This window comes from Solanum stenotomum, unplaced genomic scaffold, assembly GCF_019186545.1.
Source record: "Solanum stenotomum isolate F172 unplaced genomic scaffold, ASM1918654v1 scaffold11069, whole genome shotgun sequence".
Taxonomy (NCBI): Eukaryota; Viridiplantae; Streptophyta; class Magnoliopsida; order Solanales; family Solanaceae; genus Solanum; species Solanum stenotomum.
In genome coordinates, this window is record NW_026021380.1 from 247,634 (window position 1) to 263,490 (window position 15,857).

The window sequence follows — 15,857 nt, forward strand, 5'->3', positions numbered from 1 at the left end:
CAAAATAGGAATAAACATAAAGTTTATTACCTTGTTATTTACTTCAAGTATCTATGACATATATAGAAATAATTTTATGGTATTTCCTTCTTCAGCTTCCAATCATATATAGAAATAATGTTAAATTTTGGTATATTTCTTCCCAACTAATTAAGTTATTTCCTCATATGTGCATTCCCTTATTACCCATTTACCTTATGATAGCGAAACAAATTTAGTAAAAGCATAATAATTACTAATAAAATTATTTTGAGTTCTTTTCCAAAAATATACTTTTATTTTAGGTATATCCCCTCTATACTATTTTAGTTGGAGTTTATTATAAATAAATTATTATTTTTTAATATTCATTTTAGCAAATTAAAAGATATTTTTCTCCCAATATTATCTTTATCACTTAATAGTTATATAAATTAATAATAGTCCAACTTAAATTTTCAAAACATATTTAATCTAGTCAAAGGGACACAGAATTTGGTCAAACATGTAATTCATTGGTATCATTTGATGTATAAATCTAGTCAAAGGGACACATAAAATTTGGGCTATGAACTTGAGTTCACCAGCAATCCATTTTCAAAGAGACCTTCAAGAAAATGGTTTATCAAGAGTTGAAATCTGTTTTTTTTTTCTAAGTCAATAGTCAAAAATATATTTAATATATTTTTATTTGTATTTTTAGTTTTATGTGTATAAAGTTTTTATCTGAACTATCACCATATATTTTATCGAATAACATCTCAACTTGTTCACTTTCTGTACTTGCACCATTGTTAGGTTGAAAAAATGAACGACTAATATTTAAAGTATGTTTCGAAAAACATTTGATAATAGTTTAATTAGAAAACTCATATATCTAAAAGGTCAAATATAAAATTCAATAATTTAGAATATTTTAAATATATTTTTGATCGTTTATTCTCCATTTTTACACACTATTCCTAGTAATATCATCTCTAAATTAATGGTATGTTGCATTAGAGTTTGGAATTATGAACAAAATTTTTATATAATTAACTAGCGAATATAATTATTTTGATGAATCAGTCTAATATGTAACTTACCTCTATTATATTAAAATTACTTTTTTTTTAAAAAAAAAAAAAATTTGATTTGAGACCAGTTTAAATGAAAGCAATATGAATACCAAGTGGAGTAAATCAAATGAGTACAAACAATATGTACGTATTCAATATTGTTCATAAAAAATTTCTTATTTTCCATTTTAGAATAAACACCATTTCTATAGTTATATTTTTTTTTAAGGTATAATATATAAATATATTTTATAACTTGACCTTATAATATTTATACTCTCTAATTTTAGGTGTGCACAAGTAAAAATTTAAATTTGTACAAAACTGAACAAAATAGATATATATATATATTCGTCTTATGTGACATCATACATGACAATTTGTGTCCTACATATGTATTATGCCACATAGAATACATGTCTCTACTTGTTAAATTTTATACAAGTTTAAATATTTATTTGTCCACACCCAAAGTTGAAAGTTGGTTGAAACCAAGTTAAAAAAATATATTTATGTACAAAATAATAATATGCTCAGTATAATTTTATGATTAGGGACTTGAAAGAGTAAAGCGTAATATTATCCCCATCAAAAAATAAAAACATTATTTTCGATAGATGCTCGGCTTAATTTTGGCAAACATATATGTACCATTAAATCCACTCTGTTAAATCTAATCAGACGGCCACAATCCACCCAAGAAATTGTTTACAAATACACACTCCCACACTTTACAATTTCTCATTCCAATTTTGAAAAACCGCCAAAACTGAAAAACCGTTTTCCGATGGCTAATCGCCTTACTCTGTTCCTCATCCTCTCCATTACCGCCGTCTCCACCGCGGCCGTCGATTCCGCCACCAATACCACCGCCACCGTTGATATCGTCTCCACCGCCGTCCACTCCAGAAAACAGGCGAAAAACACCGGCCGCACGAAATACTCCATTTCCCCATATGAACTGGACAGCCTTCTGAGTGTCTTAAGGTACAGCGGTTACCCTCTTTTTAGCAACGCAATCGACACCTCCGATATCCAATTCCAAATTCTCACCGGCCACACCACACTCGCCGACTCTTCATCGGCGGCGGCGGGATCATTCACTATCTTCGCACCGAGAGATCATTTCCTGTATACTCTCGATATGGCTTCCGATGCTGATGCTTACGTGGCGGCACTCCGATCCCACGTCATCCCTTCTCGCCGACTCACAATCACTGAACTCCGCAACCTTACTTCTCCATACCTTGATACCCTTCTTCCCCATTACAGTATTTTGGTGGAAACGAGCAGGGGCGACGACGATATCGTCACTATTGATGGGGTTCGGGTTTCGGATCCGAATCTTTTTGTCGGGTCGAGATTTGTTGTTCATGGGTTAGATGGGATTCTTCTGACTGGATTTAACATGTACGAGGATACTCTGAGCCAGATGGGAAGAGGGTTTTTTGCGCCGGAGAAAGTGGAGCCCTTCGCTCATAAATCTGGCCGGCATTCTGCGTCGGCGGTGAAGAATGGGGGTTTTTCCAGAGTTATGAGGAAGCATCGGAAACTGCAGTATCGCCGGATTTGGAAGAGTAATTACAGTGTCCGGCGTAACGGCGGAGAAGATGGTTTCTAGGGCATTACTGTAAATCTCAAGTTTCTTCTGGGGTAAAATTGTCTTTTTCCGAGGAATTTCAATATTGAACAGAAATAGAAAATAGTCAGAAATTGTATTTTCTCTTTTACGTGAATATATTCACAAATTGTGAAATATCAATGAAAATGAAAATAATTGTTCTGTAAATTTCCATTTTGGAGATGAGAAATTACTCTATTCTTTCACTTCATTTTTGTTGTTTCATATAATTTTCCACCATCCTTTTTTATGCATTAATTATTATTAATTAATAATAAATAAGAATTTCAATTATCACAAAATTTAAAAAAACACTTTAATACATTATATGACACTTTTTTCATTTAAGTTACACAATTCAAAAATAAATAAAATTACGGTGTATAATCACGTTAAGAAACATAAAATGAAATGGAGGGATGTAGAACTCGGATAAGAGTTTGAAATTTGGATAAATTGTAGTATGGTATCGTTTTAATTTATGTGGTATACTTTCTTTTTTAGTTTCTTTCATAAAAATAAATAAATCATCTTTCTATAATTAAAATACTTTAATTTTTAAATTTCCTTTTAAGCTTTAATGAATTTATTTATTATAGTCACACAAATGGTCAAAAATCAGAGTATTTTGAAATCAAAAAATTCAACAATCTTATTTTTTTCTAAGCCTTTATGGCAACTTGACAATTCGCCACATAAACTTGTCATAAAATAAGTATTTTTCTATCTCAAATTATTTATCGTGATATTTTTTTTAAATAGTTTGTCTATATTTCTTTATCAGTTTATAAATTCACCACAAACTTGTTTTTATACATTTTATTTTTAGTAGTAATTGTTCTTAAAATATAAATGGGGATAAATTTGTCAAATACCCATTCTAAATAATGTTATCCGAAAGAAAATGTAAAAGAGAAACACGACACAGATCATACGAGAGAGGGATTAAATAATTTTACTCTATAAATTATACCATGACCAGATCATAAGGAAATTGTGCACTATAAACTCAAAGCATCAAACATATATGTCAAAGTTTAATATATTCTTCCATAATATTCGTGTTACATAACAACTTTAAAAAACCCTTTTTATTTTTGCAACATTAAAATTAATTAATCTACTTATGGAGCCAAATTAGGAGTTGAAGGAGACTCACTAGCATCACAATATCCATGTAAAATATCACCTTCTTCAGAAGTAAAACCAAGAGAACTAAGCATAGATGGCCAACATTGACGTTCAATAATTCTTATAGCACCACAACAATTTTGACCTAGATAGGTTTCACCATTAACAAAGAAAAGCACGATTTCCCCCGTGCATGCTTGGAGCTCGAATAATGAATCCCAACATTCCGATGAGTCTTCTTCTTCATCTTGTAATTTTAAACGTGTCATAAGTGTAGTAGTATGACCAGTACTACTAAATGTGGTTAAAGGTCGAGCTTGAAGAATATTAATCCATGAAACTAGGGTAAGTAATAGTACAATTTTGAAGATCATGAGAGTACTATTCATCATGTAGTTAATTAGCAAAAAAAAATAGTAGGATTTGTGTGATTAATTGTATAAGAAAAACTATGGAGGACGTGTGGGATTATATATATAGTGCTATAGGGATTTATGATAGGAAGGTGAAGAGTTAATATTATGTGGGAAATTAATGAAATACATGAGAGGTTTAATTTTTGTATAACCGATATATTATGTGGGAAGTTAATCAAAAATATGATTAGTGGTCCAATTAAACGTTAGCATCTCAAGGGTTTTTATAAGTTTCGATAGTACTTCTTCTGTTTTATATTACTTGACTCATGTTGACTTGACACATTCTTTAAGAAATATTTAATTAAAGGTTTATTTTACAAAACTAACTTTATTAATAATGTTTTGAAACTTTAAATTTGACTATTACAATTACTTTATGTAGCTATAATAATCCAAATGTTATAATCAAGTTAAAACTAATCAGTATCCAAATGTTTAAAACGTACACTCAGTACAATGTATGAGCTTAATTACTAGAAACGCCCAAATAATTGAAGGTAAAGCTTGTGGATTTTTTTAAAATTAAATGTAAATTTTACTAAATTAACTTTATTAATGATAATTTGAAACTCTAAATTTGACTATTACTATTTTATGTAGCTATTTAATAATACGGATAAATTGAGAAAAATATAACATAATTCTAATGATTATATAAATTGAACAAGCAAATTGAAATGACTATTTTTAGTATGAATGTCAAGTAATATGAAATGGATGGAGTAAAAAATAGGAAAAACTACATAATTAGACATACTTAACTACCATATATACATATATTATCTATAGTTTAAAAATATTACTCTTAATACCATTTTTTAATAATTATTTCATATATTTTAAAAAGTTAAATTAGATATGATATTGAATAATTATCTTAAAATTTATATTTGAATTCCAGGCGTATCTACATGTCATATGCACATGTCATTCTTCCATATGTTTGATGTTTGTGTATCCAAATGTCTTATGTATCTTCCTTTCATCTATATATCTACCGTTCTTTTCCTTATTCTATGTATTTTGTTTATTTATTAAATGTATATGTATTTTCTATTAAATATATATGAGTTGTAGAGTTCATATTGCTCTAAAGTTTGATTTTATAAACTTTTACAAATTAGATTTTACATTGTTTGCTAGCTTTTGTTGTTTCTCAAATTTTAATGAATGAACATTCATAAAATAGGTCGAAAATAGATCTAAGTTTAAGAACGATTCTTTAAAATTGTTGAATACATGTATCTCACCTTTAATTCAAATTAATAGCACGTATCTCGATTTTTAATACTGTTGGATACACATATCTCACTTTTAATGATACATGTATCTTGCGGTCATGATTTGTTCCTAAAATTTGTGTGTTTCAGTTGCATTTTATATTTAGATCCACATAATCACATGTATATACTTACTATGTATTCGAGATACATGTTTTTGAATATAATGTATGAAATTGATACTTGATACATCAAATTAATACTAGATACGTGAAATTAAAACTAGATCATATAAATAGATACATGAAATTAATAGTTGACACATATAACAAATACACGAAATTAATACTAGATACTTCTATGATACATATGAATGTACTTGTATAATACTCATGTATCTAAGTATTTAGTTTGTTGGATACATCATATATAGATAATAGATACATCAAATTAACGAATTTATTATTTTAAGAGTACTAAATGAAATTAATCAAATTACATGACCAAGATATACATGCTTTTGTTTATTACTAATAATATAATGAATTTATTATTTCAAAGGATAATTTTGAAATAATAAATTGAAATTAATTAATTATAGATACACTCCTTGATTTCCGCCTTATGATAAGCGATTTGATTAATTTAAATTTTCAGAATTAATTATTCATATATATCCTTAATTACTCCTCTAATTAAGGAAATTGGTTACAACCTATTAATTCAAACAAATAAAATATGTATCTCATACATGTATCTCCAGATTTAATCTTATGTATCCTAAGTATGAAAATATGGTAGAGGAAGTAATATTTGAAACTATCGGGAATCTTAGTAATTAGGACCTAAACCAGTGGGATTTATGTAGTTTGCCCAATTAAAGTCCACCCTCATTGTTTTGGTGAGGTCTTATTATTGGACGGATCCAATATTATGATATAGGTTTATGCATTATTATAACTATATCTCAATCTCAAACTCGTTNTGAGAAAATTGGAAAACATTTTCCGGAAGATGTTTTCCTTCATACCAAACACACCCTTTATCTATCCATTAAAATAGCAGGTGTCCATTCAACATTACCACTTCGCTACTTCTCAAACATTTCTTACAACTAGATATACATAGTTGGATTTAGAAGAATAAGATCTATACAAACCCTTATCTTTATTTTATAAGATAAGCTATCACCAACAACTATGGTCAGATAGTTCTTGCTTATGGGTAGTAAATATTGTAAACTTTATGGATAGAAAATTGTTTTTATATGTTATTAAATTTTTTTGTGACTTGATAGATAATTTGACAAGTCAATAAATTTTTGTCTATATTTCTGAATATGATCAACCAACATGTTAACTAATCAATTAAAATAAATTGAATCAAATTTTGTTCTTTTTTCTAAATTACTTCGATATGATATGAAGGAAATTCAGAAATTAACTTTCTCTTTATAAAGATAACTAATAAAAGACGGGACAAACTCATAAGTTTGAATTCGATCTAGAATTGAATTGAAACTCAACATGTAAAAATGAAAGCCTATATAAAATTTTATTTGTCAAAAACAATTAATTCACTAACAAAATATAATTAAAATATTATACTTATATATATATGTCTATTATGTTGATGTGTGAATATACATCATAAATATCTCTCAATTTATGAAAAATTTCTTGGTGTAATTTTGGATTTAAATTTTTTTTACTTCCAAGTAAATTATCTCCTTAACTAAATAGATTTTTATTTTTTAGGTGATGTTATATAAAAGTGGCAAAATCAATTGACAGGTGGCCCCAAAATAAAAGAGGCAAGACCTCGGCTGCCATAACCAGAAGGATACTCTTTAGGCCTTTTCAAGCTCTGTTTCTCCATAAAGCAACAAACTTTGGCTAAACTTTGAGGTCAGTACATACTTAGCTTGTTTTTATTTAATTTCGGGTTCTTTTTTGCTGCTTATTTCTTTTCCAACCCTAAGCTATTTGTTTTATGTGTGATCACTTGGTGTCTGTTCAATGTTGGTTCAATATTGTGTGTTTTTGTTCTTGGACATGGTTAATCTTTGAAAATCAGCAAACCCCATTTTGTTTTTCACGTGGGTTTGGGATTTATTGGTCCTTGGTTGGTGATTCTTGAAAAAAATATGTTCTTTGTAGCTGAGTTGTACTGAGAATTTTCTTGAAGGTTAGTTTATCTTTGGAGTAAGCAAAATTCTGTCTGTGTTTCACTTGGAATTGTGGTTTGATGCTGTTTTTTGAATTGTTTATATGGTTATCAGCAGCTAATTGCTGGAAAAATGTCATCTTTATGTCTGATGTTCTTAGTTACAATCATTTCGGTTCGGGTCCTAAATTGTAACAGAACTTAGGAGGATTATGTTTGCTCATGAATCTTTAGCCTAAAATAATTGTTTCTCTGTGGCATCAGGATGGATACAGATATTCATGTATTTAGTTTGTGGGAAGATCACGTTGTTTCTCAGGAGAAGGGCCGTCGTGTTGTGCACTACTACTTGAGGATACCTCAGGGGAGTAAGTTCAAGCCACATGCTATGTGTTGTCTCAGAGGATTATTTGGATGCTTTTGGGCACATAAGTACCATGAATTCCGACACAAAGTGGCGTGCAAGAAAAGAGGTAGTGGAATGGCTGGCGTATATGATTTCAAAGCATCATTGATCACCATCTATTTCAAGTATGTATAACGATTTTAGTTACATGAGATTTGCAATATTTATTGGCGTACATGTACATCAAATGCTCTCATTTCTAGTATTTAGCATTTCCCAAAGAAGTTGATCATAGATTATTGGCTACTGGTCACACCCGATCAATCTAGAGATGACAGATGTCTTATGATCATGTCTAAAAGCAACAATGTTCAAGTACTGTGAATGTCCAAACTTTATCAATTTGATAGGTTAATATCAGTCTCACTTTTTGTGAACTATTCATCAGCTACTGTACTTTGCTTATCTAATTTGAAGATGAAAAATCCTTTTTTGATGAGTTTGTAGATGAAAGATCTTATGCTTTGAAAGGAAAGAAACTAAGTTATGTTGCGATTATTCTTTCTATAAAGGAGCCTCCCCCGTGGATTTTTTGGGGAGGGAGCAGTGGAGATGGTGAAAAGTTATTTCCAGTTCCATTTTAATTTTGTGATTTTTGTTCCTCACGTCAGTTTTCCCAGCACAAGCTGAATTCAGTTGTGCATCTGGATTTAAACTAGAGTGCCGAGTGGTGTACTGATGGTCGTTCTTTGAATCTCGGAGATGGATAATCCTTGTTTGAAGAATAAATGGGAACTTATCCTCCTAAGTAATTACTTCAGGATGCTTTGTTTTTGCAAGGAAAGTATACTTTGTGTTTCTTGTTCTGACCACAGTCGCATGTATTTTGTTGTACTTGAAAAATGTGCAACGCACAAGTTTGTGGTTTAGTATAATATTTTTTGAGAATGAGGCCTTTTTCTTTGGCTGATTCGAACGTTATGAGTCGGTCAATCCTAAGCCTAAATTACTATGTGATTCAAACTTCAACTGTTCCATTTAATTGTTGAAGCACATAACAACTTAGTATAGAACAATAGTTATGACCAATCTCATGACGTCTTAGCATTAGTTACCAGTATATATTAAAGTTGCACTATAACAGTGCAAAAAGACTTTACAAAATCCAACCAAGCTTAGGCTACTTCTTCATAAGGATCTTAACATATCAACTAGTGATTCAGCCTCCTCAACATAGCTTTCTTTATACCAAAAATGAAACAAAAATATACAATTCATCTTTATTTTCTGCACAAAATCATATTTGTCTTCAAAAGCTCCACAGTTCCTCTACTTCCAAATAGTCCCCCATAACAAGTAGGGACACGTTTGCACCATTTTTTCTGACTAACTGTCCTGTCAGATTCCAGCATTTCAGTAAATAAACACTTGTTGCTGGCATCGAGCATCTGATTCCTACCATGTTCAAGAATAATTGCCATAATTTCCCGGTAACAACACAATGAATGAATAAGTGGCTTTTATTTTCCCTAGCAGCTCTGCACAAAAAGCATCTAGAACATGGTTGAAATTCTCTTCTTTGAAGTTTGTCCCGTGTGACTATAACTTATGATCTGCTTACATATATTGACTGGTCCGTTCTCCCATCACCCTGTTTTCTCATCACATTTGCTTGATTTATAGGAATGGATTCCTTCCTACAAAGTTGCAGTCTCTGATAAATTGGGCATGAGATGCACTAGACGCCTCACAGTTCGGCCCAGCCTCAGGAGGGTTCTTCTGACTATTCTTTTGAACTAGGAGCTGCAGTTGATGCTTGGTGGTCTGACGGGTGGTGGGAAGGTGTTGTTGCTGGATTTGATGTCAGTGAAAGTGGTCATCTTCAGGTTTACTTCCCTGGTAAGAAATAACAGTCCCCAAAAACTAAAAAGTTCTAATAGAAATTAAAGGAGAATTCTTGCTTATCGGTTGATGCATAGCAAATTCGCATAAGTATAACTCAGCCAATGGATGCAAATTGGAGTCTCTAATTATTTTAAATTCTTACTTGAACTCATATGTCTAAGCTCAGCATTGTCATAAATTGACTTTCTAACTCAGCAGTGGAAACAGTTTTAAACAGTAGTCCTAGTTTCTGGCTAATTTGTTGTCTTGGATTTTTAATGATTAATGTTGGACATGCCTGATGCACCAAGGTGTTTTTTTATCTCAATAACAGGCGAGAACATATTATTGGAGATTCAAAGGAAGAACGTGAGGACTTCAAGAGTCTGGGTCGATGACAAATGGGTTGAAGTTAAGGGGAAGATAGATATAAAGTCGTTCATAAGCTCTAGTTTAAATGATGTATCCAAGTGCAGTATCAAAGAACCTGACAACTGCAAAAAGCAGATGGCTTTCAAGCTTGTGTCACCTGAAGACAACAAAATGGCGTCAACTTGTAAACACTCAGCGGAGAAGCAAGATACTGATGTCCTTAAACTGAAAAAGCGACGGTGTATTGATTTAATTGCAGGTAACAAGAACTGATTTCAGACAATTCTACAAGTTATAATACTGGCGTCTAGCAGTCGTTAGTTCATTTCGATAATGGTGAAATCCTTTTGGCACTGTGGGTAAATTTTGACTTGTAAGTAACTTTCAACGGTGCTTGATTTGCCTTTTGTAAATGTATAGGTCTTTGACTGCATAACATGGAAAATAAATCTTTTTTTGATAATGGTAACTGTATATTCGCACCAAAAAGCCCATCAGGTAAAAGCTGACAGGGTGGGATTTACAACCCTAGAGGGTATACTTCAGACCAAAGTCTAGATAGAAACTTTACAATTGTCCTATGAACTCAACTAAGCTATCTATCTCCCTCACTATATCTTGTTTACACCAAAATTACAAAAAACTTGCACTCTTCATCTTGATCTTCTGAAGGCTGCTAGCTTTCCCATCATGGCTTCTTTCGTTTCTTTTGTTCCATAATGTCCACCAAACATTTGCAGGAATACTTCTCCATCAATCTTCTTGTGATCCTCTTCTCCTCACTCCTTCCCAACTTTTCAGCATATCGAATGAGGTCCTTGGCATTACCCAGCTTATCCCAAATATACAGAAGAACATGTTCCATAGATTTGCAGCTGTTTTGCAATGCATGAATAAATGACTATTTGTCTCTGCCTCTTGCTCACACATAAAACACCTTGAGCAAATTTGGATATCTCTTCTCTGTAGTACTTTGTGGGTTAAATAGGCTCTCTTGATCAACAACCAGATGAAGCATGAGACTTTATGTGGTATTTTAACTTTCCAAACCAGTTTCCATGGCCATTTTGTTGTCATCCCCTTGCTATGCAGCTTCCAGATTGGCAAATCAGGGCCTAAAGTTGTCCCTGGAAAGGCATTTAGGGTATGGAGCAAGTCTGCTACTCTGTTGATTTCTCAATCATTTAGTGCCCTCCTAAAAATCAAGTTCCACCCTTGAGGACTCCATACTTGTGCCACCTTATCCATCTGTTGCGAGCTCAAGATGAACAGGTCTGGAAATTTAGTCTTCAGATCCGCTTCCCCAATCCATAGTTCATTCCAAAAACTTGTCTATTCCCCATAACCAATTTTGTACTTCAGTTTGTTAGTGAAAGAGACCCACAATCTTCTAATTGTTTTCCACACAGAGCATCCAAAGGTACCAGTCACCTCCTCAGTAATCCAGCTATTCTGAAGCCCATATTTTTGTGAGTGAATCTCCTCCATAGTGCCATATCTTCACAACAAAATCTCCATAACCATTTCTTAAGTAAACTTTCATCCTGTGTACTTAACTTCTTTATGCCCAGCCAGCCATGTTGTTTGGAAAAGACATCTTATAGATCCATAAGCAACATTCTTTTTTTTTTATCCCTCCCTAGGAGCTCCCACCTTTTCGCTCCCTTCGTGACTCAAACTCGCAACCTCAGGGTTGGAAGTGGAGAGTGCTTACCATCTGAGCACACTCTTTTGGTTATACTATATGTATAAGTTTTAGAAATTGGCATGCTCTTGTATTGTACACTCTCTTATTGGTTATGCATAATTGTCTTAACTTTATGAAGTTTCCTCTGAGTATGTGTTTGCTATGTTACTCTGACTCTCCAAAAATGTTGCCCCACCCGTTTTTCAAACTCTTTTTTCTTGAAAATCTATTACCACTTTTTTTAAAAAATAATTAAAAGATGAATAAATTGTTCCAACATTTAATTCAAATAATATGATCACTCTTTGTTGTCCTTTCTATGTCACGGTTGTCACTTCCCATAGGAAATACTTGTTGATATATTCAGGAAATTACCTGTGCAGACTCTTCTTCATTTCAAATTTGTCACAAGACTTTGGAAATCATTGATCTTCGAGCCTTACTTTAAAAGATGAAGCATCTCAAATATGCTAAGAATGACCAAAATTCCCAAAAATTTCTTATTTCCCAGAAGTGCTACAAGGATTGTATATTTTCATTCTATTGTTGTCTTGTAGTCGGTTCAACTGGTTGATGATGTACAGTAACTTGATTGCCCTTCAAACTCTAAACCAGGGTTTTGCGCAATCAATTGTTTTTGCAATGGCTTGACTATTATCACGGTTTGTGATAATAATGTGGATTTCGAGAATTCCAACCTGTTGCTATGTAATCTCTCCTCAAGAGAATCAATAGTACTTCCACATCTACGATTTCTCCAGGAGGAATTTTGGGATTGCCTTGTGACTCAACTAGTGGCAACTATAAGATCCTTATTATTCACGATGTCAAATATAGTGGTGAATTAGATGATTACCAACTACCTAATGAAATTCTCGCACTGAAAAGTGGTCTCGGGAGAGAAACTGATATACATCCTTGTGGCAATAAGAATGTGTTGTCTGGGATGCATTCTTTGGCATTTGCACACAAGGCATTTCAAAACAAATTATTTTGTGGTTTCATTTAGATTTAGTATTTCAAATTAAGTGTACAGAGAATTATTGTTGCCTAATTTTTCCATTATCATGTTAGAACCTCTTGATTCTTATTAGGTTATGTTTTGATCGCTCATTTTTTAGGTTTCAATTACTAAAGCTGTCAGATTGCTTTTTTCATGTTCTCAGAGAGAAACAGCACGAGCTTTTTATTTACTAAGAAAAGAAGTGGTTAAACCCCCTTCTCCTTTTCATATTATTCTTTGTCTAGTTTTTAATACTGATTGCTTCGAGTAATGCACTGTTTTTTCTTAGTTCTGTGGAACGACCTCATAGCTGGATTGATAATTAATACTCTGAATCAATCAATTCAAAACTTGCTGATTAGAGCTGTTTATCAGAAAATATGATTAATTTTGTGAACAAATTGAAGTTTCTATTACGAATAGTGATTTGTTTGTCTTTTGTTGAATTTTTTTCACGGTTCTACACATAATTTGATAAGCCAAAGAATTTTTTCATGTTTAAAAATACAGATAACCAACATATTAACTAATTGATTACGATAAATTGAATAGAATTTCGCAGGGTTATTTTTTCTGCACTACCCCAACCTGACATGAGCATGAAACGGGTTCAAGATCAGACTTTTTAGTTTAATTTTGGAATACATTTTTGTGACTAATACTGTTGTAACACTAATTTTGTTTAGTGTAAAGGCTAAAACTCAAAAAACTTCAGTTTGTGTTTCTCCCCTCTTGTTGCTTCCACATGTCACAAAGAAGTTCAAACAAAAACCCAAAGCTCAAACCTTTTGCTTGTGTTGGCAACAATGGCATTTGGCTTTTTCTCCCCCATTCTCTTTCTTCTTTTCTTGTTCTTTTACTCTTTACTCTATCCTTTTCCCTAACTGTCACCGCTTGTAGACAAAAGACCCAACTCAGCATTCTCTGGCTTTTTTCTAAAGCTCAGTTTCTCAATAAAGGAACAAACCTTTGCTATTTTTGAGGTCAGTCAGTACTAGTTACATGCTTAGCTTGTTTTTCTTGAATTTCAGGTTCTTTTTTGCTGCTTGTTTTCTTTTCCAATCCTAAGCTATTTGATGTAAGTGTGATCACTTGATGTCTGCTTAATGCTGGTTCAATGTTCTGTATTTTTGTTCTTGTACATGGTTAATCTTTTTGGAAATCAGCAAACCCATTTCTTTTTTAAGTGTTTTTGTTCTAGTCACGTGCTTAGCTTGTTTTTCTTGAATTCTGGGTTCTTTTTAGCTGCTTGTATGTGTGAGCACTTGATGTCTTCTCAATGCTGGTTCAATGTTGTGTGTTTTTATTCTTGTACATGATTAATCTTTGAAAATCAACAAACCCTATTTCATTTTTCACTTGGGTTTGGGCTTCATTGTTGTTTTTCATTGTGAATTTGATCCTTGGTTGGTAATTCTTGAAAAAAATTATCTGTTCTTAGTAGCTTAGCTGTTGAGAGTTTTTTGGAATTAAGGTTGGTTTATCTTTGGATAAGCACAATTCTGCCTGTGTTTCATTTTGGGGTTGTGGTTTGATGCTATTTTTTTCATTTTTATATGACCATTAGGAGCTAATTGTTGGAAAAATCTGTTCTTTGTATCTGATGTTTTTTGTTCCAATCATTTATGTTTGTTTGATCGGGTCCTAAATTGTAACAGAACTTAGGAGGATTATGTTTGCTCATGATTCTTTAGCCTAAAATGATTCTATGTTTCTGGATGAGGGTGTTTAAGAACTGGGCTATTTTTCGATTAATCCAAATTATTTCTCTGTGGCATTAGGATGGATACAGATAGTCATGTATTTAGTTCGTGGGAAGAGCAGATTGTTTCTCAGGGGAAGGGCCGTCGTGTTGTGCACTACTACTTGAAGGATACCTCAGGGGAGTTAATCCTTGCTGTAGTGGGTACTGAAGGAAGCTCAAGGAACATGCTATATGTTGTCTCAGAGGATTATTTGGATGCTTTTGGGCATACAAGTACCATAAATTCTGACACAAAGTGGCGTACAAGAAAAGGCGTAGTGGAATGGCTGACATTTTTGATTTCAAAGCATCACCAATCACCACCTATTTCAAGTATGTATAGTCATGTTGCAGTCTAAGATTTCAGTTACATGTGATTTGCAGTATTTATTGACATACATGTACATCAAATTCTCTCATTTCTAGTATTTAGCATTTCCTAAAGAAGTTGATCATAGAATATTGGCTGCTGGCTACACCCGATCAATCTAGAGATGGCAGATGTCTTGTGATCATGTCTAAAAGCAACTATATTCAAGTTCTGCAAATGACCAAACTTTATCAAGTTGATGGGTTGATATCAGTCTCACTTTTTGTGAACTATTCATTTGCTACAGTGCTTTGCTAATCTAATTTGAAGATGAAAATCCCTTTTTGATGAGTTTGTAGATGAAAGAATCTTACGCTTTGACAGGAAAGAAACTAAATTATGTCGTGATTATTGTTTCCATAAAGAAGCCTCCCTCCCATGGGTTTTTTTGGGGATAGAGCAGTGGGAGATAGTGAAAAGTTATTGCCAGTTCCATTTTTATTTTGTGATTTTTGTTCCCGATTTCAGTTTTCCAGGCACAAACTGAATTTTCAATTTAGTTGTGCATCTGGATTTTACCTAGAGTGGTGTACTGATATGGTAGTTCTTTGTATCACAGAAATGGATAATTCTTGTTTGAAGAATAAATGAGAACTTCTCCTCCTAAGTTTTTACTTCAGAATGCTTTGTTTGTGCAAGGAAAGTATACTTTGTGTTCCTTGTTCTAACCACAGTCTCCTGTGTGTTGTTGTACTTGTAAACGTGCAGGCACAAGTTTATGGTTTAGTATAATATTTTGAGTCATTCAGTCCTAAAGCCTAAATTACTATGTGATTCGGACTTCAACTGTTCCGTTTAATAGTTGAAACACATAACTTATGTAGAACAATGGAGGGTGGGCAAGGGGGGGGGGGGGG

General features: G+C 32.6%; 2 protein-coding genes and 1 pseudogene across 3 annotated transcripts in view; all 3 read left to right on the forward strand.

Annotated features, from left to right (window-relative positions):
- Positions 1-1,725: 1,725 nt before the first annotated feature.
- On the forward strand, positions 1,726-2,799 carry LOC125849825 (uncharacterized). The gene has a single exon (XM_049529792.1). It carries the CDS (start codon positions 1,825-1,827, stop codon positions 2,656-2,658), a length of 834 nt encoding a protein of 277 aa, XP_049385749.1. The 5' UTR covers positions 1,726-1,824; the 3' UTR covers positions 2,659-2,799.
- A 4,421-nt stretch (positions 2,800-7,220) lies between these two features.
- Positions 7,221-15,857, forward strand: part of LOC125849832 (uncharacterized) — an 18,425-nt gene continuing 9,788 nt past the window's right edge. Inside the window, exons 1-3 of one of the 2 annotated variants that reach the window (XM_049529799.1) lie at positions 7,221-7,335; positions 7,859-8,067; positions 14,668-14,963. In XM_049529799.1, coding sequence (XP_049385756.1) covers positions 14,669-14,963 — 295 coding nt within the window. In that variant the 5' untranslated portion in view covers positions 7,221-7,335; positions 7,859-8,067; position 14,668. Of the gene's footprint in view, positions 7,336-7,858; positions 8,068-10,339; positions 10,456-14,667; positions 14,964-15,857 lie in introns of those variants that run through there. The other variant, XM_049529800.1, reaches the window with a different exon arrangement.
- On the forward strand, positions 9,501-10,469 carry LOC125849815 (protein AGENET DOMAIN (AGD)-CONTAINING P1-like; annotated as a pseudogene).

Bases quoted from the DNA above. Each gene is read 5' to 3' on its own strand.
- LOC125849825 (XM_049529792.1), top strand. From the start codon at position 1,825: ATGGCTAATCGCCTTACTCTGTTCCTCATCCTCTCCATTACCGCCGTC.